Source organism: Zootoca vivipara, chromosome Z1, assembly GCF_965207765.1.
Source record: "Zootoca vivipara chromosome Z1, rZooViv2.hap1.1, whole genome shotgun sequence".
Taxonomy (NCBI): Eukaryota; Metazoa; Chordata; class Lepidosauria; order Squamata; family Lacertidae; genus Zootoca; species Zootoca vivipara.
Window position 1 is genome coordinate 4,206,565 of NC_142583.1, and position 27,892 is coordinate 4,234,456.

The following is a 27,892-nucleotide window of genomic DNA, read 5'->3' on the forward strand; positions in this document are numbered from 1 at the left end:
GGAGCCCACAGAACCAGTTCCACAGCATCAGGGTCGCTCACGGTGCTTTCATGGCCCAAGGATCCAAGTGCCTCCCACACTACTGCAGGAACCCAAGAGCACAGGAAATGCACCAGGGAGAAAACACATGGGACACTGGGGGAAGTGCCCATCTTTAGACCAGAGGGCCGGCCTAATTCTCCACAAGGCAGCAAAGCCTAGAAGAGGCAGACTGGAGGAGAGATGCTTAAGAGGCCTCCATTCTCTTTCAACCCTGGCCAGAGCAAGCTGCTTGCTAGCAGCTCTCCATAATGCTGCCTTATCACGATTTCAGCTCACGGCCTAACCTCTAACAACTGACTTCCAGGACCCTGAGCTGGAGAACAACATCACCCTGTTTCAGATGCAAAGGCAGTGGGAGCAACGAGCAGCATGGGACCTGGCTCTGAAACAAACCTAGATATGTACCTTCCCTGCCAGCACACAATCATTTCTCTGAGCATTAGCATCTGCAAAAGAGCTACTGAAGTGGATCTGACCTGGCCTGACCCTGACACTTTCCGTGTCACCTTGCTTCAGCCTCTCGATGGTTTTGTCAACAGCAGTATTTGTTGACAGGCATTTCCCCAATTCTTTTCACTTCTTCATGCATGCCACATGATTATTATTTTTACACTTTAATCCTCATTAAGATGTTTGAAGATGTTTCCAGGCAAACCCTAAACTGCATTTTGTAGCAGAGAATTGCTAAGAATTTGCAGCAGAAACAGGATACCTCATACAGGAATTAAAAGGCAATTTACGGCATCGTGACTGTAAACTATTTTACAGCAGGCACTGTTAAGAGAAAAGAGGGAAATAGAAGCCAACATCCAGGTGAATCCCACTAAAAATGTACTGTATTGTTTTGCAAAAAGCATAAACAACAACAAAAAAACACCCTCGGAGGCGTAGGACACAATAGCGACCGATCTTTGGGAGACCAGCACCAGTGTCCGAAATTGTCCAGTAACACAGAAATAGGAACCCGTCTGCCTGGACATACATTCATGCAACTGGAATAGCGACAGGGACAAATGAGCAGAGAGTGGTGGCACACACTCAGAGGTAAACATGCATAAGGAGGGAAAAGGACCTGGCTAGACCACACGGCAGCAGAGAAAAGCGGACTGTACCATGCTGTCTGTAGATAGGGGGTTTCCTATAGATGTTATCTTTTATTCCAGTGTCTGAGAAGAAGGAAAGAAAAAGAAGAAGACCCAAACAGTAAGCAAGCAGTTGAAATAGGCTTCCTCTTTATTAAATACCTCCACCACCACCACCCCAGATATTGAATAATGTACTGCTTAATTTTGAGCATATAAATAAATGAGACATTAGCATTGGCTTGTTGCCGTGTTCATGGAAGGAGATACAAATCCCTGTGTATACAGTATAGATTTCCTGACCATGGAGCAGAAAGTTAGGAATCAACTCAGCAACAGATTTATTTATACGTGTGACCCTTCTGCAGTTCAGCCAGCCAGCATTAACATATAAATTACCAGCTCTGATCAATTTTTTCCAAACTTTTTTTGCAGTAGCTTTAAGTCCTTTAAAAAAAAGTTTGTCAGAGTCCTAAGTTCTCAGGGTTCCAGACCCCTCCCAGCTGATGTTCATGCTATATGTGAAGATGCCAGAGGGAGAAGCTACTCTGTGCATCTATCATGAGACCATAGCTGCCAAGTTATCCCCTTTTTAAAGGGATTTTCCCTTATGCTGAATAGGCTTCCTCGCGAGAAAAGGGAAAACTTGGCAGCTATGCATGAGACAGATTAGTCAGCACAGCTCTCCCTCTCATGTGATTGTTTTACTCACAAGTATAAGGCCTGAATAGGGCTCAGGGCTAAACTAGATGTGATGCATGAGATCTGATTGTTTTCTGTGCTTAAAAGTTGCCATGTCAGGCTCAGTTTGAAGTATTAAAGGCCAAACTAGAGATTATTTGAGCTCTCCCAACCAGAAGTGATGTTAAGATCTCCCAAAATTCTTTTCACTTTGTTCTTTGTAGGAAGCAAAGCAAGTGTAACTTAAATCATGGTAAGAAAAAGTATCCCAGTGCTGCTGCCCCAATAAAAAATTTGATTCCAGATGCTTGCAAGCAAAGGAAAAGATGGCTTGGATAGCAAAGGAAAATATTCCAGTTTGGCTCTTAATTTGATGGCCTAGAAAACTGTTGTTAATAGATGGAAATTAAGATTTATATATTAGGCATAAAATGCAATTAAGTGTAGCATTAAAATATTTTTGGTTTATATAAAAATAAATTGGTTTGTCTATTGTTTATACATGCAAGCATTACAGATGATGGCAATTAAAGATCAAGACAAAGCAATGAATGCCTACCTGGGACATGGAAATGTCTAGGTGCTTGCTGATATAGCGATGATGAAGATTTGCTGTCTGAGCACATGGATAAGCTTGGAGTGCTTCGACCACTTTCGCTGCCTCCAAGAGGAAGAGCAAAACAAAAACAGAAAGCATAAAACAAAAAAGCAAGCAAAATAGAGATAAATTCAAGCATAAAAGAAAGGCTTTTTCAAATGACTTCTTAATCCAACATTTTTTAAAAACAAAACAAAACAAACAAACAATGGCTTAGGAAGCCCCAAATTATTTCAAACACCCCAGCAGCTTCTGATTCTGTAAGTATCTGCAATCACTATGGCTCAAATCTTAAAACCTATACTGTATAGGTAAGTATTTAAGATTTTTGTACTTGTTAACAACTATGCTTTGCAGAAGGGTAGGAAATGGCTTCACTTAAAGTTTAGCCCAACATCATTTGCACCACATACAGATCTTATCATCAGAGTTGCATCCTCTCCCAAAATCTACTGAGGTGGACCATATCAGCCCACATGAATGAATGTCTGAAGATGGCTGAGTGACAACTATTCAAACTAGTGGTGGATCCCAAAATTCTCAAAGAAGGAGCTAGTCTGGGTCAAACATCTTGGAAGTAAGGGCTTGTCCACATTTTCATCCGACCTGAGCTTTCATTGTATTATTTATCAATTTCTTATTCCTGGTCTGAACTCAGCCCCCCACCCCCACCCCGCGCTTGATCCAGTTAAAGCTGCAGCATAATTGCTGAGGTGAAGAAATTCCTTGCTGAGCTGCAGAGCAAATTCACAAAGCATAAGTGAAGCATTTACTGAAGCTGGTAGGCAATGCATGCATGAGGCAAAGCTATCAGTGTTTATTAGAATAAGAAGGAAGATAAATTAAGAAATAACTGGACAAGGTTAAACCTTCGTGTAAAACCCTGAGAGTACTATAGATTGAGTGATTAGCTCCCATTAAGCCTTCACCTTTTTCGATAAGCTCCCAGCTGTTCCCGCTTACCGCTCTTTTTCTCTAGCCTCCCACCCCTAAATCCTGGCCCCACCCACCTTTAAAATTAGGTAGTTTTATAGGGGCTTCCTACTTGCCTTCTCGTCTAGGATTATTTAATATGGATTTTCCTTTCCCTCCTATGTTTTCGCTTTACTTTTTATTCAGTTTTACCTATAGTGACCTTAGATTTGTGACATGTACTCTTCTTAGGTTTGTTACAAATTTCTTCCTGATTATTATGTAAAAAAGGAATGTATTTTTAAGGTAAATTTTATTAACACCGTCTTAACTGAAACAGTGGGTTTATTCTCTGCAAAATATTTTATCTGCGTTTTGATATTGCTTTGTTCCTGGCACTGGACATAGTATTTTTCTCTTTTAAAATGGTTCAGATTAAAAGGCCTCCCTTGTGATATTTGTTTTGAATTCTTTGAACCTGAAGTAAACAGACAATTGTGAATATATCAAAATTGTCCCATTTCCACATATTGTCCCTCCATCTCCTTGCAGTTAATTAACTGCTTTTTCATAGAATAGTACAGTACAATATTACAGTTTTGGAAACAATGTAATGAACAGCTACACCCCCAACAACTGTTTATTTACAAAACTGCAATTTTCTTATGCCACAGCTTCTGGGGAAACTGCTTTCAGTATGGGAAATCCCGTTCACAGAAAGTCTCGTGACATACATAGCTACAGGCTAGATTTGCTAAAGCAATTTTTCAGGGTGGGGGATATAGCTTTGCTGATGTAATTGGTCATAAATTCTACTTTGCCCCCCCTATAATCCCTCTCGACCCTCTGATGTTGGTCTCCATACTATTTTACGTGTGTGTTGTATTATCAAGTCATGGATATATAATGCCATATTCAAGGTATTATGATGCAAAATGTATTATTTATTATGTATACATTCAATTCCTCTTTTCTTTCAAATCATCTTGTAATGTGGAACAATTACCAGTGGCATTTCTTATGGCATTATAAAATAGTTGAAAAAGCAAAAAAAGTTCAAAAAAAATGGGGGGGGGGAAGAAATTTAAACTATTATTAAGCAACCAGAAGCTGAAAGGACATTCTAAATCAGGGGTCAGCAAACTTTTTCAGCAGGGGGCCGGTCCACTGTCCCTCAGACCTTGTGGGGGGCCAGACTATATTTTGGGGGGGGGAGAAATATGAAAGAATTCCTATGCCCCACAAATAACCCAGAGATGCATTTTAAATAAAAGCACACATTCTAATCATGTAAAAACACCAGGCAGGCACCAAAAATAACCCAGAGATGCATTTTAAATAAAAGGACACATTCTATTCATGTAAAAACATGCTGATTCCCAGACTGTCCGCGGGCCAGATTTAGAAGGCGATTGGGCCACATCTGGCCCCCAGGCCTTAGTTTGGGGACCCTTTTCTAAATACTACGTAACTGATGCTAATTTGGAGAAACCACTTTAGCATGGAAAGAATGGGAGAACAATTATGGAAATTAATTATCTATTATTAATTATGGAAATTATTTGGGAGAGGACGTAGCACCTTGGGATTGGCCAAAGTTTTGTGGGCGGCCTGGAAGGACATAACCCTAGCTGTTGATAGATGCAAAAGGGCTAGGCCTTATTAGTGTTTATTTCTTTGTGGGGCATATTTTCTGTAATATTTCCATCCAATTCTTTATTCCCTTCATTTGTTTTATTATTTCTTTACCCACAGTCCTAGCACTGGACATCTGCATTGACCTTTCGGGGCTCTATTCCCTTTGCTTTTTATTTCTCTGCTGTTGCTGTGTGGATTGTGCATCAATTAACCTGTTTCAGTTTCAATTTTGTTTTGTTTTTTTATAATAATATTTATTGAATTTTGCAACAATACAAATCAATATACCTTCACGTCAATTTTATATCTTCAACAAAGAAAAAGAAAAACAAAAATAGGAAAAAAAAGAAGAAGAAGAAAAAGAAAATACAAAAAAAGAGAAAAAAAGCACACTGAAAAAAAATATTAATAATAAAAAATAAAGAAAAAAGAGTTAAACATCTGATATGAAGACCACTGTAGTAACCTTAGACTTCCCCGTTCCGTCCTTCCCGAGTCTTGTTAATATCCCATTTTGGCAATTTTTCTAATTCTTTACATTTATCCACATATCTCAATTAAATCCTTATAATATCCAATTACATACAATCCCTTCAATTATATTCCCCACACTTTAAATCTATAATAATTCCCTTCAGCCTCATGTTTTCCCTAAAAATCTCCTCAAATCTCTATTTTTAACAGTCTCTAACAAAAAAGAACATTTATTATTTTACAGAAGATCACCCTCCTTCATCCGGGTGCCCTTCTCTGGATGACCCGACCAGCATCTTTAAACAGTCCGATTTTAAACCGTATTATCCGTCTCTTATTTGTAATGTCCTCTGGCAATCAACCTATTCCGTCTCTCACCCACTCCAACCCCCTCTCTTCTTCCCAGCAACCCTTCTGTCGCCCCCATTGTTCATGTCCTTCTCCCGGACCTACCCTCCCCTCTCTCACTGAGGAGGTTCGAATCCGGGCCATCGCTTGCTTCTTTTTTCCTGGAGCCAACTCTCCTCCTCTCACTAGGAGAGACAGCTCCTGGATTTTTTTAGGCATTGGAACTCCTTGGTAACAATCTGGATCCTGTGCAAGCTCTCTCACCGCTTGCACTTCGGTCTCAAACTTTTCCTCTTCTTGTTCTGTCAACTTTGTATCAGTATTCTTATCATCCTCTAGTTCGTCCTCTTGTTTTTCTTCCTTGTCAATGGAGAGAAGTCGTTGCTGTGTCTCAAGGCATGACTTTGTAATCCTTTTGTATTCTTTTACTCCTTCAAAGATTTCATAGATTTTTTCCCAGACTCTTTGTATCCCATTCTCTCCCATCTTGTGATGTTGTTTTGTCTAGGGATTTCCTTTGTCCTCTCCAATTTCAATATGGCGATCAGGCAGAAGTGTCGGAGACGTATCTTAAACTTCGCCAGCCGGGGCTCCAGATTCCCGCCCCCGGTTTCCAAAGGGGTCGTCAATTAGAAAAATAAATCCAATTTTGCAGAAATACAATCTTGTGGCATAAAATCGTCTCCCCTTGGATCTGCTAACCACAGGGGAGAGCTCCTGCTTGCTATTTTTAGGGAGATTCCAAGTCCCGTTCCAGCTTAGTGGCTGCAGGCTCGGTAATTGTGTCTAGAGAGTCTCAATGAAGGGGGGGAACGACCTCCGCCATCTTTAAATTCCTCCCCCAAGTCCGAATTATTTTCAATTTAAATGTACAATCTTACTTGATAATCCAATTTTGATTCTGGAGGCATCTGGTGCGCAGTTGGTGTCGGCTCGGAGCTTTGCGCCGCAGAGTGAGCGTATTGTCCCGAGGCTCCGTCGCGCGCCGCCTGCTGACTTCGCCCCCTAAAAAAGAGGGGTTACTCGCAGCGGCCGCGACTTCAAGGAGCTCTGCCGGGTGCCATGTCCCTGGACAGCCCAGTCCAGGGGTTCTCTGGGGGGCCACCTCGCTCGGGTGACCTTCCCCCCCTCTGCGACGCTCGGGGATCTCGGAGATCGAGAATCCCCCGCCGATCCCAATGGCTGCCAGACCGGAAGTCTTCAGTTTCAATTTTGAGTTGGTGTTATCTATTCTACTGATTTAGCTTTACCACTTGGGCGCAATTTCAAAGGCAGAAATTTTACATCTGGGGGGGGGGAGGGGGAGCCACTGTCTTATGTGAGAGTGCAGTGCAGGGGCACCTGTGAGGTGGGTATTAAATGTGCCTCTCCTTCAAAGATCAACCATGGTGATGAATGGGAAGGATGTGGCTCTGGGTAGGAGAATATAGGACCTTCATCCACTGGCGACTTGTGCCATTTGAAAGTCAGATATTGCCCCACTTTTTCCTGTGGCATGTAATGACATCCATTTACAGTCATCCATAGATCTCAAAGTTGGGCCAGGCCTTAGCTGCACAGCTTCACCTTTGCATCCTGCCTGCAATTGTTTCTCCTGATTCTGTTTCTTGGTGTGATGCTACAATGGGATACTGAAGCATGACTGCATGTGTGTACATGCACATATACTTCTTCTCAAATCCCTGGCATGCATAAACCGCAGCACTGACTCCCCCTTGTTTCCTATTTGTGTATATGAGATGAAGTATGAATATTTATCACATCAATTATACTACATTCAAATTAGATTTCCACCCACTCTTCAGCTTAAGAGGGGAAAGGCAAGGCCAGACCTTAATAAATGTATTTTGTTCTGCCCTTTGATATTTCCACAATAGTATACACCCACTGACAAATGAGAGGGAAGGGTGAACCTATTTTTGCATTCCTGGTCCTCACTCAAGCTCACAACAGCCATTTGCTAAAAATGAAGGTAAAAAAAGAAAAAGAAAGCTTTCCTTTGAGGCTGGAGTGTCAGAAATGCACCACCTTTAAACTACAACTGTTTTGAGAAACTGCCCTGGGGATTTCTATTGATGTCTTTATTGATGTCCAGGTGTCTTTATTCCTTTTGCTGTCTGGGTGTAATGGTAGTGCTGATTCTGTGCCAATGAACACACCCTTTGGGTGGAGGTAGCATGCCACCATATCTTGGTTGGTAATTAGTTGCAAACTAGAGAAAAGCAGCACTATTTGACTAGGTCTTTGTGAATATATCTTGGATCATTTTGACGGCTGATTTTAGGATCTCTGATCTGCAGCATCTCAGAGATGGATCTGATCTTGTACTTGTCAGTCACCTACAACTTATAGCTTCTATGGTGCAGCAGATAATTGTGACTGATGCCATTTGCTTGGTTCCAGCTCCTGCTAACCTAGCAGTTCGAAAGCATGCCAAAGTGCAAGTAGATAAATAATAAATAATAAATACAGCGGGAAGGTATAAACGGCATTTCCATGCGCTGCTCTGGTTTGCCACAAGCGGCTTTGTCATGCTGGCCACATGACCTGGAAGCAGTGGCGAACAGTGCCCCTTGGCTGCCTGGGGCGGCACCCCCTGGGGGCGGGGCGTTGCTCTGCAGCATGCATGCGTCATGACGCATGTGCCAGTACAAACAGTGCATGTGCAGTCCATCCAGGCTGGCGCTGCTGCTTCTGCGGCAACCGTATAATCCGCCGAGCAACCAGCAACTCTTAAGGCTGCCCTGTCCGTGCTGCTTTTCGCACACGACAGCCTTACGAGTTGCCGCTTATAAGGTTGCTGTGGGAGCAGCAGCGTCAGTCCGAATGGACTGCGCATGTCCACACATGTGCAGTCCGTCCGGGTTGGTGCTGCTGCTCTGCTCGGCCAGAGCGCTCTGCTTCTTCCTGCTCGGGCGGAAGCAAGGGGTGGGCCAGGGAGGGGCCCCTCTCTGGCCTGCCCCTCGCTTCTGCCTGAGCAGGAAGAAGCAGAGCGTGCTATTAAGCGGGTTGCTAGCGCAACATCGGGGCGTCTCCGCGATGGTGGTCGCACCGCGGCAGCCGTCGTTGGTGGAGGGTGGGGAGGGCCCGGGGGCACTGCCCCCCTGCCAGAGTGCTGCCCGGGGCACCCCACCCCTATCGCCCCTCCCTTGCTATACACCTGCCTGAAAGCTGTACACCGGGTCCCTCGGCCAATAACACGAGATGAATGCCGCAACCCCAGAGTCAGTCACGACTGGACCTAATGGTCAGGGGTCCCTTTACCTTCACCTTTAAGTCTTTAATTAAAAATTAGAGTAGGGCATGCCTGCCTGAAATCTTCCTGCATCTGCTTTAGTCCATTCACATACAGCCACTTTTGAGTGCTGGAGGGTATTTGTGATTTTGTTCCCAGGAAAACTGCCCCCTCCCCTCCCCCGTCCATGTTCAATAAACAGTTCAATAAACAGTTGAACCAGGAACCCTCTTGGGCTTAAGAAGTGTACCCCTTTGCGGGCAACCAGTAGCGAGTGACAGGGCCAGAGGCAGAGGGAGAAGGGTAGTGGATGTTTTACTCTTACCTTTGTACAGTAGGCTACATTCCAGCCATGCAAAGTCAGAGGCTTCCACATCTCTCCACAACACACACATCTCTCCATCCAGGCAAGCAAGAGGCATCATCATCATCATCACAGTTCAAGGACACATTCCAGTCAGGCAACAGCAGACGAGGGCACTGGGCAGGGCGTGGCCAGAAGCAGCCATCGTGACCTTGCCACCACCCTGACCCACATGCTCCGGAAAGCAGCAGCTGGGAAGTCAGCTTCGTGGCATCACTCAAGCCACTCCTGACCAGGCCTGGAGGCCACACCCACCCCTGCATGAGACTCCTCCTCCTCCTCAAGTTGAAGAAATCTATTCATTTTACTAGGATTACTACTTCGAAATTAAGAGTCTGCCACTTGGTCTGCTACTTCCAGAAGACAGTAAGAGGTCAATGCCCACAAAGCCCCGAGTCTCATGAGCACAAAGCCCCGAGTCTCATGAAGTTGTCTACACTGAGAAATGTGCCAAATTGACAAGAGTGTGCTCCTAGAAGAAAGAGGCTCAAATATTTGTGGTAGGTTGCCCAGAAGGCCATGGAATACATTCCTTAAAATGAAACTTCGCCAACTTTGAGCTGAAGGGTTAGTTTCATCTCACAAGGGCATAGTACTGCTCTAATGCACAACAAAGAAACTTGACTTCACTCAAGATTTAAAAATTCAGTGTATCAGAATATGACAAGCATGTTAGGCTGCTTTTATCTACAGATTAGTGGAATATGGTACAAATTTCATACATTGATAAGAGTTAACCCCCCCAAAAAAACAGCTATTTTCTTTCCTGTAAGTGCTTCTTATGCCATTTCACTTATTGTTGCCTTTTTAAGCTTCCCGTTATATTTTATATTATCAATAAAATTAGCAATTTTGTGGAAGAAATAATGTTTTATTAAGCACCTCCAATGTTTTAACTACAGTATTTGGGTAATACGCAGGAGAAAAGGATTCTAAAGATTTCCTCGGCATATATTTCCTGCTTGCCCTCTCTCTGCACAAACACACACAAACACATGCACACACATACACACAGAATCAATCAAAGCTTTTGTGAAATATTTCAAGATGCCCCCAATTTTATACACAGTGCACATCTCAGGAGATCAAACCCAACTGTTGCAAGGCCTAAGGTTATAAACTAATGAACTGGAAATTAGAAGGGCAGCAATGTTGGAGAGACTGGATACCTGTCTAAAAGGAAGGTAGGGGAAAATAATTTTGGGCATATATTTGATTTAGCCATTCATATTTCCATGGGCTTTGTACATTTGATCTGACAAAAAACTAAAAATACTGTAAACATGTTTGTAAATGTCTGTAATATTGTGAAGTTAAATAATTTTGCCTTTAGTAACCACAGAAGAAAAGGTTTATAGCAAGAAATAGCCACAAAAGTTAGAGGAAAAAATTATCTATTAGAGAGACATGCAAACACAACAGCGAAACACACTTGGAGATGTCTACAGTAACCACATCACAAATGGCATTCCTGGGCCTTACCTTTGAAGAAAGGGATGTAATGATGTCTGAATGTAGATGTAAGGCTTGTGTGTTGGGGCAGGGAGATGCAGCTACTGGTACCAAGACTCTGAGTACCAGCTAGGGGGCAACAGAAAGTTAAATGAAAACAAACTCCTTCATTTACTGACTGAAAGCTACAAAACACTCACAGCAATGACATCTTTTCAATTTTGGAAAACTGTCATACTAATAATGCAAAAGCTTGTTTGCACTGGGATTGATTGGGGTGAGTTGAGGAGGAATAGCGCCTTCTACTCTGCCGTGAAGCCAGAAGCCCAACATCTCTTGAGAAGCAGGAAACTCTATTCTAAGACTTGGATCCTACAGGCAAGAAAGTGTAACACAGTTCAGACTGTGTTACAGCAGGAGTTGTATGGTGAAAATCACCCCTACCCTGCTACGCAAGTTTTCTGCCTACGTTTGGGAGTGGTGTTGAAAGTGGGTCTGGACAGCCTTGAAGCGGTACTTTGACTTCCTCTGCCAAGGCATCACCCATTTCCCAGATGGGCAACTTGGCATCCACACCCAGGTATGTAACTTTGAAACCTATCTATACATGACACAGTATACCTGAAAGAGCATCTCCACCTCCACCTCCATCATTCTGCCCGGACACTGAGGTCCAGCACTGAGGGACTTCTGACGGTTCCCTCATTGCGAGAAGCCAAGTTGCAGGGAACTAGGCAGAGGGCCTTCTCGGTGGTGGCGCCCGCCCTGTGGAACGCCCTCCCAACAGATGTCAAAGAGGGAAAAAACTACCAGATTTTTAGATGAAGACATCTGAAGGCAGCCCTGTTCAGGGAGGCTTTTAACGTTTAATAGATTACTGTGTTTTATTTTTCTGTTGGAAGCCGCCCAGAGTGGCTGGGGAAACCCAGCCAGATGGGCGGGGTATAAATAAATAAATAAATTATTATTATTATTATTATTATTATTTGTCTCAACAGGAGTTTGCTTCCAAGCCTCAGAAGGGGAAAATACCATTCTCTTTCCAATAGCAATGGCACAGCTTTATTTGGAGTATTAGGTTCATTTCTGGAGACCAGAGTTCAAAAATTATCTTTTCCGGATTGGGTATATTGTAGGAGGGTCTTGGTGGCGCTTACCCAACATATTTTACCAGTTGCTTTCGAGTGACATATCAATATATTTATTATTATTGCTAGAGATGGATTTTTCTTGTCTCCTGGATGACAAATAAATCCTACTGAAAACTTTAAGCTTCTCCCACTTCCCTGCAAGGATAACAGTGCACCTGGAGGTTCCTGTAGTGGAACCCTGAATCAGTGTTTAATCCAGTGAGGACTGACTTTGTGTAGGAGGAGGATGTGGAGTGAACATGTTCTTTGGGGAGAGCCACTACCAAAGGAGGGGGGCTGCTTAATATTTTAGAGTTCTTCTAGAAGACTTCCACAAATCCCTCATTGCTCACACGAGTGTGCAGGCCTTGTCACTGTGGCCCAATGATGCCATTCTTCAACGGCTGCATAAAGGTTACATCCCATGGATTTTGAAGTGTGTGAGCTTAATGCTCTCAGGATGTCAGCATTTGACAAAATATAAACACCTTGTAATAAATTTTAGAGCGATCCTGAAATTGCAGCTATTTCTGTGCAAGGTACGTCTAAAAAGGAAGACTGTCTCCTCTTCCACAGGTCAAAGGTGAGAGCAGGAAAGCCATGAGAGTCTGTAAAGGAAAGCTGCTCGTCAGTTACCTGGTCGGCTGTAATTCTGAGGAGAGTGACAGGTTGGGGTGTTGCGGCCATAGCCAAGTGAGCTAGTAGAACTAGGGCTGGATATCCTGTACTGCTTGAAAGAACGGTCATCTTGGTCACCCTAAGGATGAGAGAGGGAACTCATCAGGGCAGAAGAAATATGAACATTCAAGAAGCCTACAATCAACCACATTTTGTACCCATGCCATCCAAACTTCAGGTTTCGCTATTACTGTATGTTTCTTATTCAGTTCCAAAGACACAAAAGCAACACACACAAAAAAACCCACCCAGAATTTATTGTCACATGATCTCTACTGGTACCTAGATGAAAAAAATGCAGTACAGTCGTTTAAATAGATTCACAGAACATTGTAACTGCATTGATGTAAACAGGGATGGCTACACACGGCCTGTGGGAGGCATCCAAGAGGTTTTCTATGCTTTCTCAAGACCCCCTCATTATGTGTGTGTTTTTCCTACTTACAGCTGAGTTTGTGAAACCCTTTCTATGTCCCTCCCTCCATATTTTATTGTTCTCCCTTATTTATACAAGAAGCAATGTTCAGCAGTCTCACCCATCTCCCACAGAAGCACCACACATTAACTACGTTGCATTGCATTTATCTTTTAAGTCCTTTCAATTTCAAACAAAGGCATCACCCCACAAATCAATGTTGTTTATGTAATAAAACTGGCCTAGAGCTGGTGAAATTCCTAGATGGGAGATGCAGGTGTGCAACCTCACATGTCACTATAAGCTCCTTAGAGGAAATGTGAGGTGTGTGTATCTCAGAATAAACCTATATCCGTCTGCTGGTGACACTGTGTGCAGCGGCTTTGTGTTGGGAATTTGTGACCATTATAAAACAATCCACTCTATTTTCCTAATGAATGAGGTATGGTGGAATGAAATGGAGAGTGTTTTAAGAAAAACTTTGTATTTTATTAAAGTGTTATTTCACACACTGACAACTGTTTGAGGTTATGATATGTGGGGGACGATATACATGGATGACATGAAGATGAAAGATGTTGAAAGACAGAAGAGAATCTACAAAGCAGAAAGAGCTGCCTATATACGGGCACTAATATAATATCACGTGTGTAACAAAAACATGAAGTTATTTTGGCCTGGTAATGGATTTTGAAGTGGAATTTAGCAAGGGTTACTTCTTAACTATGACATGCATGTATACATTCTTTCACACAAAAATGGCCGTAGCAATGCTCAATATTTTTTTTAAATATAGAAACACACACACATTACCTCCCCGTAACTATGCCTGTCATCTGTCAAATAGCTGATATATGGGGAATAGGAGATCATATCTGGACGGTCTATGTTATAGATAGCTTTATCCTTAGGGAGAGCAGCCAAATCTCTGTAATCAAGGATTTCGACTCCAAGTTTTGCCTAAGAAATAGAGGGGAAAAAACAGCTGTGAAGAAGCAGCTTAGAAAACAAGTATCACAACACACGTTTGGTACTGAGAACGTAAGGAAACTTTTGAGATACCCCAAAGGGGACAATTTCATCTACTTTCTCTTCAGCTGCTATGGTACAACTAATGAGTTACGCTTGAATTGTTGGTCTCAAGATTGTTGGTCTCTGTCTTTAAAATGTTTATATAAAGCCACTGAGCAACAGCACAGAGAGGCATAGTGTGGTCTCATCAGTATACCGATGGCAACCACTTCATGTTTTTCCTTTTCTACTGATCTGGGATAACTATAGGGACAATGAGTCATTGCCTTGAAACTGGTGTCATCTAGATGGGAATAACAATAATATTGACAGTCAAAAACAGAAACTACCGTATGATGGTTAGAGGCCTGCTTGATTGTATTCCTGTAGACCAGGGGTCCCCAGACTTACCGGCGTTTGGGCCGGTTCCTACCGCGCCGATCGCGCGGCGGGGCGGAGGACGGGGGAGCGCGCGCCTGTGCGGGCCGGCGGGCGGGGGATATTATTATGCAGATATTATTACCGTGTCCGTCTACAGCAGGGGTCCCCAGACTACGGCCCGGGGGCCGGATGCGGCCCAATTGGCCTGCCAATCCGGCCCGCGACGACCCCCGCCGCCCGCTCTTACGGCACGCAGCGCGGCGGCACGCTTCCAGGGTGGAAAAAGCGCCGAAAATCCGTTGTGCGCATGCGTATGGGCCTCCCCCGACCCGGAAGTGCACCAGAAATGACCTCTTCCAGGTCGGGAGAGGCCCATATGCATGCGCACAAAGGATTTTCGGCGCTTTTTTCCCGACCCGGAAGAGCGCTGCCGCGCTGCGCGCCGTAAGAGCGGGCGGCGGGCGTCGTCGCGGGCCGGATTGGCAGGCCAATTGGGCCGCATCCGGCCCCCGGGCCGTAGTCTGGGGACCCCTGCTGTAGACGGACACGGTAATAATATCTGCATATTATTGTTTCTTAATATTTGCTTTCAAAACTAATTCCCTCCTGTCTGCTATCAATGATTTTCTTAGTAATTTCCCCCTATAATGAATGTACTTACATAAATCACTCGACTTGGGGAACCTGAAGTATTTGAAGTATTTGAAGCAGGTACTGAAATTATACTCTCAGATGATGTTCTAGTTTCCTGGAACTGAAAACATGTAAGGTGAGTATTGTTGAGTAATTATTAAAGGAAAATGTAAAATAAAATGTTTTGTACCTCAATTCAAAAAGTAACAGTTCGAAAACTCCTGCCCTGTTGAAAATTATTTATCTGCACAAGCCTAGAATTTGAGCTTAGCATTTCGTCCCAGTTCTGAGTTTCAATAAAACTGCAATGTTTTGGTGTGGGAAATTTTGGTGTGGGAAATTGTTGTGGGCCCAAACCCCTATGATCCCCAGTCAGCATTGGCCGTGGCAAGGAATGATGGCAGTTGAGTCCAGCAACATCTGGAGGGCCACAGCTTTCCTACTCCTGGTTTAAAGCAATTACATAAGAGTAAAGGATCCCTGGACAGTTAAATCCAGTCAAAGGTGACTATGGGATTGCGGCGCTCATCTCACTTTCAGGCCAAGGGAGCAGGTGTTTGTCCACAGACAGCTTTCTGGGTCATGTGGCTAGCATGACTAAACTACTTATGGCGCAACGGGACACCGTGACAGAAGCCAGAGTGCATGGAAACGGCATTTACCTTCCCGCTGTAGCGGTACCTATTTATCTACTTGCACTCGCGTGCTTTTGAACTGCTGGGTTGGCAGGAGCTGGGACAGAGCAACAGGAACTCACCCCATCGCGGGGATTCGAACCACCAACCTTCCAATTGGCAAGCCCAAGAGGCTCAGTGGTTTAGACCACAGCGCCACCTGCTCCCACTACACACCCACCCACCCTTCCATTTAGATGGAGAACCCTTTTACTGGTTTGTTATTCATGTGCTATTGCTTATTATAATTCCTTAGTTCAGCACTGCTGTAATACATGTTACTGGGCCATTTTGCTTGTTCACAAACAAGGTATTAATTCAAAATGGGTGATATGTTTAGAGTAAAATGCATAAGCTGATTAAGTATTTAAACGATTAGGAAAAGCCTAGTAAAATTGTACATGAGAGAGAACCGAATTTAAATGTTTGGAAGTTATTTTTTAATTTGTAGTTTTCTTTTTAGCTTTCTTATTTTTGTTTTTACTTTTTTCCACTTCTGTTCTCCCTTCTTTCTGTCTATTTTCCTTTTTATTTAATTTTTTTAAAAAAATTATGTTTGATTATATTTGATTATGTTCAATTGGGTTCAATTAGGTTTGATTATGTTACGTTCTATGTTATGTTATGTTTTGTAGATTTTAATTCGAAATAAAATAAAGCTTTTTAAAAATCTTTAAAAAACAAAAACTGGGTCATTTTGCAAACTCCTCCTTTCTGTGCTAGCAGCTTAATTGTGCAGATGTTTTCTCCTCCTTCTTTTCTTCATGTGGGCGTGTGATAACTTTGGGAAATCATTTGCTGATCTACGATATTTATCCATTACTGAAAACATGTGATCTTAGCTTTGGAAAGTGAAAATTACAGATTTTTTCCAGTATTGTATTCAGTTCTGCCTGCCCGGAAGTGAGGTAACCTACTGCCCATGCAGGACTGCCTTTCCTCTTACTCGTTAAGGGAACTCTTAACCATACAATCTAATACTGGCAGTTTGACAGGAGTTAGACTGGGTCTCTTGCTTTATCCTGAAAATATTAGGTAAATATTCAATTGCTTCAGAAGGTTGTAATAAATAATAATAATAATAATAGTAGTAGTAGTAGTAGTATCCCACCCATCTGACTGGATTGCCCCAGCCACTCTGGACGGCTTTCAACAAATATAGAAGCATAATAAAACACCCAACATTAAAAATTCATGATATAGGGTTGCCTTCAGATGTCTTCTAAATGATGTCTATTTACTCATCTCCTTGAAATCTAATGGGAGGGCATTCCACAGTGTGGGTGCCACCACCGAGAAGGCCCTCAGAGCTAAATCTCAGTGTCCAGGCGACAGGGGTGGAGACACTGCTTCAGGTATACAGGTCTATTATTTCAAAAACTATTTCCCACACCATTCTGAAATATTTGATAAGTGATCTCTTTCTAATAGAAAACTTAACCAAAAGCAAAAAACCCTCAACTGCACCCCCCTGCATTTCCCCCTAAAATTCACAGGCTGATTTCTGACATACAGTGGTACCTCGCAAGACAAATGCCCTGCGAGACGAATTTTTCACAAGATGGAAGCGTCTTGCGATCTGATAGTGACTCGCAAGATGAATTCATCTTGCGAAAAATTCGTCTTGCAAATTGCGGTTTCCCATAGGAATGCATTGAAATTTAATTAACGCGTTCCTATGGGCAAAAAAAGAAATTTCAATGCATTCCTATGGGAAACCGCGATTCGCAGTACGAATTTTTCGCAAAACGAATTGACTCACAGAACGAATTAAATTTGTCTTGCGAGGTACGACTGTACAGGATTGCAGAGGCTAAAGAATTCTAGTAGCCTGGTTGTTTATGACAGTCAATGGAGCACATTTGAACTGGGGAGGGTTTTACCTTGGCTTTTTCTTCAGCTTTGGCTGCCTGTCTGCAGGCGGGATGCCAGATGGAAGACCCTGAAAATAAAGAGTCAGCACTCTAGTTAATTCCTGATATTTCTAACAGTTTCCCCCGAAATGCTCTATTTAGTGGTGAGAGAAAGAGAGAAATGGCTTATTCACATTTCTGTTTGTTCTGTGATTTTTTCCCCATTTGTCCCATGGTTTAATGTCACAAGTCCAAGAGGTTTTCTTCCATTGCTTTCCCAACAAAAACCCACTGAATTGCAAAAAATGTCAACCCACAGAAAACCTGATGGATGTTTGTTCCGATTCAGCAGTAAACAAGGTTTTTTCCCAGGGAAAGCAGTGAGTAGGTTAAAAGAAAATCCTCTTGGACAGTGCCTAGACACCACGGGATAAATGCAAGTCTAGAAGAGTCCAGATTCTGAGAAAAAGAGATTGTGCAAAGCCACGCTTTATATGTGAACTGCTTTAGTTTAGAGGAGGTATGATAAAAAACATAAACATGTGGTATGCTCAAGACACAATACTTTAAAAATGGCTAGAATCAGGATTAGATTAACCAGTATACTAAATTAGATGCAGAATTAGTGGTGACTCCTGCAGTCTAGTTGAATTGTTTGAGCAATCCCAAGTGTAGACAACGTAGCTATCATTTTACATTACCCATAGCTCAAAACATAAACGGGTGTACAGACATCACAAAGCTACAAATATGCAACCATATTTGCAACTGCAAACATTTCTTTAAAAATGCTGCATCTTGGAAATTTACATCTCCTCTAAACAAAGACCACAGTGCTCTGCCTATCATAGCAAAACCACAATAAAAACAAAACCGGTTACAACAATGCTGGCTGTTTCTCTATGAATAAAGCTCAGCAGTGCCAGTAATTCCAACCTGCTTTTCCTTTACCTTGAAGATACATCTCTTCTCCTTCTGCAAACATCTGATTGCACTTGATACACAGAGCACAAGTTGGGTGATAGTGTTTTTCTCCAGCCTGTTGGGAGACAAAAGAAAATAAAGATGAAGGTGTTTTCAGACTACTACGTCATCCAGGTCACTCTGTAGTTGAGACAAGGCTGGAGGAGGGGGTGCTAGTTAAAGTAGTCACCTCCACTCCAACCTATGAAACGGAAAGAGTATCTCATGTGTAATCCCCGGTGAAGCATGCAAGTCATTTTAAAGTAGGCATTTGAGCAAGTTGATGCTTTAGGGGTAAGGAAATCCCACTTTCCAGAAAGCGAAGCGAGTGTCGAAGACTGACAAAATATCAGTGTTTCAGTTCTTGTAACTCAGCCTTCCTCAACCTCGGCCCTCCAGATGTTTTGAGACTACAATTCCCATCATCCCTGACCACTGGTCCTGCTAGCCAGGGATCATGGGAGTTGTAGGCCAAAAACATCTGGAGGGCTGAGGTTGAGGAAGCCTCTTGTAACTCATGATTTAAAGGTCAGTTCTCAGGGAGCTTCTTCTTAGGACACAGACATTAAGGGCAGAGAGTTGCCTTACCTCCAGAACTCTTCCTGTGATGTACTTTTCACAATTGTCACATCTTATTCCAAATTTAGCGTGATAGTCCATTTCACAATATGGAACACCATCTCTAGAAGAAAGAAGATATCCAATACATCATTTCAACTACAAATGTAAAAACTGTTGATTTAGTTGGAACAGTTTATAATTGTATATACAGGGAGTCCAAGCAGTTCCCTAGGTGTGGCTCAGTTGATAAGAAGCAAAGTTATGTGTCCCAGGTTGATTTAATAACACCATGCCATCAAAGACTACAAATGAAATAAACTGCCCAACTTTTCTGTGGCACATTATTATGCATAATGAATCAATTAATCTACTGGCAATTAACTGTTCAGTTGTAAGGGTTGCAAAGTAACCTTTTACGATATACTTCAAATGCATTAATGTACTGTACTGGCTCAATACTTTGGGTGGTATCCATTGCTAATTATTCACATAGTAGACCCATTCAAGTTAATGGACAGGAGTGTAAGAGATCACCCACATTTCCTTTGCCCCATGATTTATTTCTTCTTCTTTTGTCCTATCGCTTCCCCTGGGAAAACCTGCTGTTTACAACTGAATCAGGACAAAGTTCCATCAGTTTTCCTGCAGATTATTGTTAGTTGTGATTCAACAGTAAACAGCAGGTTTCCAAGGGAAAGCAATGGGACGAAACTAAAATCTTTCGGACCCATTGCTAGATTTCTACCGTAGAAGTGTGGATGAGCCCTAACTTAGGTTCCTTAAGTTCAATGGGTGAATTAGCCTTAGTTGAATACAACACTTTAACTGTAAGCAATGCAGTCACTAGTTTGTGACACTGCTGTTTATAGCATCCCAGTCTTTTTGAAGAAAGCTGTAGTCATTTTATCTCCTGCCTCCTGGGCCAGAGCATCTTAATGTGTTTCACACGTAGTTAAAAAGACCGATGATCGCAACTTCACCAGGTAATGAAACTGACAAATAAGGAAGCTGCTGTGTCAGCAAAAGGACTAAAAGCTGAGCCCTACTCAAGTCAATACATAAATGCCCTACATGCAAGTAATGCATGATCTAGGGCAGGTATAGGCAAACTCCAGATGTTTTGGGACTACAACTCCCATCATCCCTAGCTAACAGGACCAGTGGTCAGGGATGATGGGAGTTGTAGTCCCAAAACATCTGGAAGGCTGAGTTTGCCTGATCTAGGGCAAGTGAGACCCCACCGGAATCCCAAGTCTGAATTCATTTTCCAGCTGCTGGATGGAAGACATGGCAAAGGTGGTACCAATTCTATGTATTGCTGCCATTTTATCCTCCCATCCTAAATGCCATGTTTGTAAAAGAGCACTGATCAACTGGAAGATGTCTAGGGGATAGTAACCAGGAAGATGAGGGGTCTATGGTGAATGATTAGAGTTGGATATGTTCATCCAGGAGAAGGAAATATTAAGGGGAAAGATGAGAGATGTCTTCAGATAGCTGAAGGGGTGTCATTCAGAAGATGGGGTAGGTCTGTTCTGTTGCTCCTAATGGCAGGACTAGACCTAATGAGTGGAAATTGTGGGGAAGAATCTGCTTGGGAGATGGTGGAGGTGTTTAAGTAGAGGCCGGTCACCCACCGGTCAGGTAACCTGTAGTTGCGTCATGCATTGTACGTCATGCATTGACTAAGGGTCCGTTCCAATTCTGCAACTGTCAGGTTGGTGCTGCACTGATCACTTAGCTAGAAAAAGTTGTACTTAGACAGGATTGGATGCCTCGTTCTGTCAGGTCTTGATGATACAAACTAGGTCAACCTCTTTCATCCAGGACCATGTCCTGGATTAAAGCTGTTTTATTAATAACTGACCTGGCATTTAGCAGCAGTAGCTGTAGGTAGGGCGGGTGGGTGGGTGGGTGGGGAGTTAACATGGCATTGAGAGATTCTGGAGCTAGCTTCCCCATTCAGTTGTGAGTAGGCAAGCCAGGCAGGAAGGATGTGTGCACTGTGAAAGCCACATAAGTCTCTGGAATAGGGTAAAAACATTCAAATAATCACAAAATCATGGGAAGTCCAAGACATGTTAAGAAATGACAGAGGAAATCAGGCAGGCGTTCCATGAGATTTAGTGTGTCCTTCGTTCACTAGGCCTGCCTAGTTAAAACCATTTGACATTCCACAGAATCACTCACACATCACAACATGCCAACAAAACACATTTTGACAACATAGCACTGAAAAGTGTCTTAAGAGAAGATGGATCCACTCTACCCAACATACTTGCTGATATATTCAGCATTCAGAAGTTTGCCACATATCTTGCACTTAAAACAGGACAAGTGCCAGTGTTTGTCCAAAGCAACCAAAGACTGTCCATTTTTTATTTCAGAGCCACAGTTCCCACAATCTGTAAAAAAAGAAGAAGAAGAAGGCACAAATGACTTTAAAATGGAAGCAATATACTCCATGAGTCATTTAAGAGGCTATAGAAAAACAAATGCATCCTTTGGGTTTGGGGCATATACTCAGGATATACACAGCCATGATCAGGTTTCAGAATAATGATATATACTAGGGCACCTGGGAAATTTCAGGAAAAATATACAAACACGTTATATCTCTAAATTCTGCCCCCATTCAAACTGATAGTTGTATTTTGTTTGTAGGATGCAAGCATTTTGTCTAGTTCTACTATTTGGGCATTCCTTTGCCAGAGAGAAATGAAGACGTGACCTTCATTGATTCTCTCCATCTCTCTAATGCTTCTATTTGACAGCCAGGATTTGGGAGAGAGGGATTTGTGCTGTGTCTTTTGCAGATTTATTTCTAACACATTCACTCACGTGCTCAGCCCAGCTAAAACCAAACAGAGGCCTGCACTTGCTTTGCCACCCGCCTCTTACTTGTGTCAGCAGCTTGCCTGCCTTGAGCAAATATGGTTTGCGTTATCTAATTTATGTTTGGCATTTTAAAATTAATTTTCAATACAAATAATAAAACAATGGATTAAATAAAAGTTATGCAAAGAACTGCAACATGGGAAAACATACATGAAGGCATTTTCCTGAAATTTCCAAAACACATTAAAAACAAGTTATTTTTTTCAACAAATTTATCCATATGTATCCATAAATATATTTTTTAAAGAAAAAACCTATTTTGCCTAGCTTCTAAACTAATCAGAGAACAGTGATGCGGCAGCTGGTGCCAGAGGGGCCACAATGCAAGTTTTTGCAGCTATCAAAAAAAAGCCTGCTATTTCAACATCATATTTAAAGTAGTGTTACCTTTGTAGGTTCAAAAGGTATAAAAGGGTCCCATAGTTCATGAATTAAACTAAAGTGCTCTCTTCAAAATCCTGCATGACAGGGCAGAACCAAACATGTGCTAACATCTCCAGAAAGACAGATAAATACAATGAAATCTATGACAAAGCCAGGTACCCCTATACATATTTTAAAAACTTATACTATAATGTTGATGCAGCCAGTCTTGTTAAAGTGTTAATACAGATCCAAGGCCATTCTTGATACGATGTGTACTGCCTTTCTTTGAAATATAAAATGCACACAACTGGGGTGTGTGTGTGTGTAGTAGATTGTTGGGCTTAAGACTCAAATGACTCCTCAGTAGCAGAACTTGACATGAGCCCTGCCATTATCTCTCAGCTAAAGGTTGCTGTGTGTTTTTTTAATATGCAAATACAGTGATGCCTCGCAAGATGAAATTCATTCGTTCCGCGAGTCGTTTCGTATTGCGAAAATTTCGTCTTGCGAAGCGCGGTTTCCCATAGGATTTAAAACAAACCAAAACAAAAAATATGCAAAAAAGTCTTGCGAAGCACAGCCATAGAAAAATTGGTCTTGCGAGTCACCAAAAAAATCGCAAAACACTTTCTTCTTGTGAGTTTTTCATTGTGCGAGGCATTCGTCTTGCGAGGCATCACTGTACCTTTTATTACAGTTGAGCTACAGTATTTAGAAAAAGACCAGAACATGATAAAAAGTATAGTACAGATAAGCATCCCACCCATTCCCAGGGTGGAAAGTCATCAGACCTCACCCCTTGTTAGGGCCAAGTAAGTGAGCATTTACTCCCTGCTGTTGGGATTTTTTAATAATAATGAAAAAAGCTTGAAGCCTACAAAATCCATGGCAGAGCTACGTAGTGGTGCAGCAAAAAGATCAGAATTTAGTGTTTCTTAAACACTAAAGTTAGACTACAAGTCCCATCATCCATAGCTAGGAGGACCAGTGGCCAGGCATGATGGGACTTGTAGTCCAACAGTTGGTAAAGGTTGCTGTGTTGAGGGAGAAAGAGGGGGGGGAGGGGGAACCACATTTGCCCCCCTAAGCTTTTTGGAGGAAAAGTAGGGGAAGAAAAGTAATAAATAAATGAATAGTTTAGATAAAAGATGAAAGTTCTGAGACTCCCAGTTTCATTTTGCCACTGATTATTTGTTTAAACAAAAAATGCCAACACCAATATTCACAAAAATTTAAACTGGAACAGAATTTCACATTTTGCCACAGAAAATTTATTAACTTCATCCATTAAGATTTGAGACATCTCTTGATTGCTTTGATCTTGGCATCTCATGCATGAAACCTTATAGATTGCAAAACAGTGTTGCATGGCATCAAAAGCTATCAGATACTATTGCATGTCAATAGTTAAATCCTGTCAAAAGCTAAATATTCCAGCTGTCACATACTGTATTATCAAATACTAGCTACCAAAAATTAATACTGAAATCAAAGCACTGTATATGAAATAGAGAAATCAAATATTTGATGAATAGTCAGTTAATATTCAAATATTCAGAGCACATTCATGGAACTATTTAACACAAAACTGGAGACTGAAGAAATGAATTTTAGCAAGATTTGGAGAGAAACCATTTTTCAGAAGCTCAGTCATATAATTTTTTAAATCTGCCCTTACTTCGGAGGACTGGGAAATTGCTGTTGCTTCCAGCAGGCGGCAGAGAGCATTTCTGACAGATACAGTCTTTGCCATTGAAAGTTACACGGTCCCCAGCAGGAAAAGGTTGCCTGCAGCAAAATAAATCGAATGCATTAGAAAATGAAGAACCTTGCAAATGTTTCAATTGCATTTTTATTTTTATAAAAGGAACTCCTTTACTTAGTTTCAGCTCTTTTATCATTCATTTCCAGCTGGCACATCTGACCATTGACTTGAAAGCTCAGCATTTTAAGAGGCGTCATTGAAGAAGTATGGGATTTTTTCCCCTTGGGAAAGAATTGAGGCACCATAGCAGCTTAAAAAAATATTCTTCTCAAGATATTCTTCTCAAAATACACAACATCCTTTTGCAGACCTTTTTCCCCTGAAACATATTGGATTGAACTCAAGCAAACCTATTTAGAACTGGCTGCATGAGCCTTATCCCAGCATATACGGTACAGTATATAGAAGAGCCACATTGTATTTCAGCCTCTGTTGCCAAAGCATCTCTACCCTAGCAAATACTCCCTCCACAGATGCCCCTACCTCACTCTCCCTCATCTAAGGGCCCATCCACACTTGCATTTGTCACATGATTTCTAGAATTTGTATCAGGGGTCTGAGAGGGTTTCCCCCCTGGAAAAACTGCTGCTTATTGCTGAATTGGAACTGGGGGAAACCAAAATAGAAATTTGTTCCTCTTCTGAACTGGTCCTAAAATAGCTCTGGGAACTGTGTTGGGGGCGGCAGTCATGACTCCTTTTGTATACGTCAAAATGATTGTTTTCGGATTCTCTGGTTTTTTGATCATGTAGTTTTCTGATTATCTAGTCTTCTGGTTCTCTGACTCTTTTCCACAGATGGGTGGAGCTGGAGACAACAAGAAAAGTTGGCTATTGATTCCAGGAAGAATGAATGCGAAAACACAGGGTTTAAGGGGGCTTTCACCAAGTAAAATGTGAGGCAAAGACCACAAGTGGGAACACCCAGCCCCAAACCAAACTAAAAACGTGGCGAAGAGGTACGGACTTAAGGAAAAGTGTGGCCCTCTCTGCTCTTTTCACGGCTCAGTCCATCATCTAATTGTTCTTCCACAGACATACTTCAGTATCCATTGTGTATTCTATTCACTTTCTAGAAGTGACCAGCAGCTTCACTGAACTCAAAAACCCAGTTTTATCCCTCAGTATAACAGTAGGGTGATCAAGAATGGTGAAGGGATCCTTTCTTGCCGCAGGCAGAAAAAATGTGGTTTTTAGTTAGAGGGAGCCTAACCACGTCAGAAAAGTAATGCGGGGAATCGAATAATGCACACAGAAACTCTTATTCCAATATAGTGACTAATACCAGTGGGGACTGAATATTAACCAAAGCATCAATTCAAGGCAACCATCTTGGATTCCAATGACAAAGCCAACTTTGAATGAACCAAGCAGACAAATCATGTTTCCAACATCCTAGTCCCATTCGATACAAACAGATTGTTTTGCTCCTTACTGGATAACCAACAGGTTTGCAAATTTGCTAGATAGTCTCTTGTGTCTCAGATTATCTCAATGTGAAAACTTCGAATGGAGATTGCTCATACAAGATTTCCCCTCAAGAAAGCATTGTATTGCGAGCGTTGAGGCCAATGAAGCACAGAAAGATAAATTATGTTTCTTTAAGGAGGCTCACAGCCCAACAGACAAAGTATCTTCTATGGCTATGAAGCTCACTGAGTGACCTTGGGCTGCTCACTGCCTCTTACCTCACAGGGCTGTTGTGGGGATTAAAGAAGAAGGTGAGAACTATTTATTCCACCTTAAGCTACTTGAAGAAAAGGTTGTCTATAAATACAGTAAATACATAAAAAACTGGTGAAAACCTATGCACATTTCACAAGTGCATGAGTGGGTGTCATGATCCCTGAAGCTACAGCATGGTGGCAGGCGTGAGCAGAAACCTCCTGCGTGGTCTGAGGCTGCCACTCGATGTACAGTGGTACCTTGGTTTACAATCTGTTTTCTGGAGGTCCGGTTGTAAACCAAAACAGGTTGTAACCCAAGGCACGCTTTTGCCAATGGGGCCTCCCCCCCCAAAAAAATGGGTTGTAATAATAAAAAAATGGGTTGTAATCAAAAAAACAGGACACACACTTCTGGGTTTGATGTGGTTGTAATCCAAAATGGTTGTAATCCAAAGCGGTTGCAAACCAAGGTACCACTGTATCTCCAGCATTGCCCATGACACCTGCAATATCTCCAGAGACTGTAATGGACATATGGAGATGCCTCCTGGGCAGGGAAGCCACATTTTGTCACACTAGCAAATTATTTATTTATTTATTTATTTTATTTATACCCTGCCCATTTGGCTGTGTTTCCCCAGCCACTCTGGGCGGCTCCCAACAGAATATTAAAAACATAATAAAACATCTAACATTAAAAACTTCCCTAATCAGGGCTGCCTTCAGATGTCTTCTAAAAGTCAGATAATTGCTTATTTCCTTGACATCTGGAGGGAGGGCGTTCCACAGGGCGGGCACCACCACCGAGAAGGCCCTCTGCCTGGTTCCCTGTAACTTCGCTTCTCACAGTGAGGGAACCGCCAGAAGGCCCTTGGAGGAGGACCTCAGTGTCCGGGCTGAACAATGGGGGTGGTGACGCTCCTTCAGGTATACTGGGCCGAGGCTGTTTAGGGCTTTCAAGGTCAGCACCAACACTTTGAATTGTGCTGGGAAATGTACTGGGAGCCAATGTAGGACTTTCAGGACCAGTGTTATATGGTCTCGGCGAATAATAATAATAATAATAATAATAATAATGGCCACTAAGCACACACCGCAAGGCCTGCAGTGTCAAGGAAGCCTCCAGAGATCCTAGGGCCCACTGGAGAGTGGCAGGTTCTTAGTGGGGCCAAGGGCACCTGGAACCTGGAACCTGGAACAGTTCCTGGAGCAAAAAGTCCAATAGCTGTCAGGAGAGGAAATCTGGTGAACGGAAGCATTCCTGGAGTTGAACTAGGTCCATTCTCACCATCTCATTTTTTAAAATAAAGGTAGATGTTAAAGCTTCAGAGAAATAAACTCACCTGCAAGCTACACACACAAAACAATTTGGATGGTAGGTTTTCCCCAGTGCTGAAACCACTTCTCCCTCAATAAACTGGTCACAGCTGAAGCACCGTGTCCCATAGAGGCGCTGATAGTCCAAAGTACAGATATAGTCTCCTTGTCTTACAAAAAATCCTCCTTGAGCCAAGTCACATCCGCATGCTGTGGGCAAAACAGGAAACAATATATGACAAAAGAAACTCCATCCCTAAGAAGGCAGAGCATCACTTTTTGAGTTATTTTAAGCTGTGTATATGACTTCTTCTTTTTTTTCTCACGAGAGGCCAAAAGGTCTTTTTACCTTTTACAGATACAGCGTAACTCATTGTAGAATGAATGATGCTGATATCAAACATATTTTCTGGACTTCTCCCAAAATAAAGAAACTCTGGCACATAGTGATAAATGAAATATAAACTATGACAGGGCATATACTGGTTATTCGTTTTGGATATACTGAAGACCATACTCAAACAGATGATAAAGACCTGGATCCCTGCTGTGGATTTTAGCACATGACATGCTGCTGGAATTTTTTTTTTAAGGACTTTTCCTTCTGTGCCTTTTCAGGCAGGTAAAACTGCCAGGAAAATGTTTCATCTTTGCTTCATCTCTCAAGGGAGTGTTCGCTGTGGTGGCACTCCAATTGTGGAATGCCCGCCCAGCTCAGATTCGGCTGGCGCCAACCCTGATGGGTGTAAATACCT

At 42.3% G+C, this 27,892-nt stretch overlaps 1 protein-coding gene across 6 annotated transcripts in view; it reads right to left on the reverse strand.

Moving 5' to 3' along the window:
- ABLIM2 (actin binding LIM protein family member 2) overlaps positions 1-27,892 on the reverse strand; it is a 55,870-nt gene that overhangs the window by 18,478 nt on the left and 9,500 nt on the right. For 3 of the 6 annotated variants that reach the window (XR_015946960.1, XR_009558199.2, XM_035112289.3), the window contains 12 exons: positions 27,164-27,347; positions 24,068-24,177; positions 21,404-21,530; positions 19,153-19,246; positions 18,553-18,640; positions 17,632-17,690; positions 15,103-15,195; positions 13,863-14,009; positions 12,593-12,713; positions 10,857-10,955; positions 2,365-2,466; positions 1,155-1,208 (listed from right to left, as the gene is read on the reverse strand). Coding sequence is in view for 1 of the 6 variants with exons in the window: in XM_035112289.3 (XP_034968180.3) it covers positions 1,155-1,208; positions 2,365-2,466; positions 10,857-10,955; positions 12,593-12,713; positions 13,863-14,009; positions 15,103-15,195; positions 17,632-17,690; positions 18,553-18,640; positions 19,153-19,246; positions 21,404-21,530; positions 24,068-24,177; positions 27,164-27,347 (1,278 nt within the window). In the remaining 5 variants the exon portion in view is untranslated. The remainder of the gene's footprint in view (positions 1-1,154; positions 1,209-2,364; positions 2,467-10,856; positions 10,956-12,592; positions 12,714-13,862; positions 14,010-15,102; positions 15,196-17,631; positions 17,691-18,552; positions 18,641-19,152; positions 19,247-21,403; positions 21,531-24,067; positions 24,178-27,163; positions 27,348-27,892) is intronic. The other 3 variants (XR_009558197.2, XR_009558196.2, XR_009558198.2) reach the window with 3 other exon arrangements.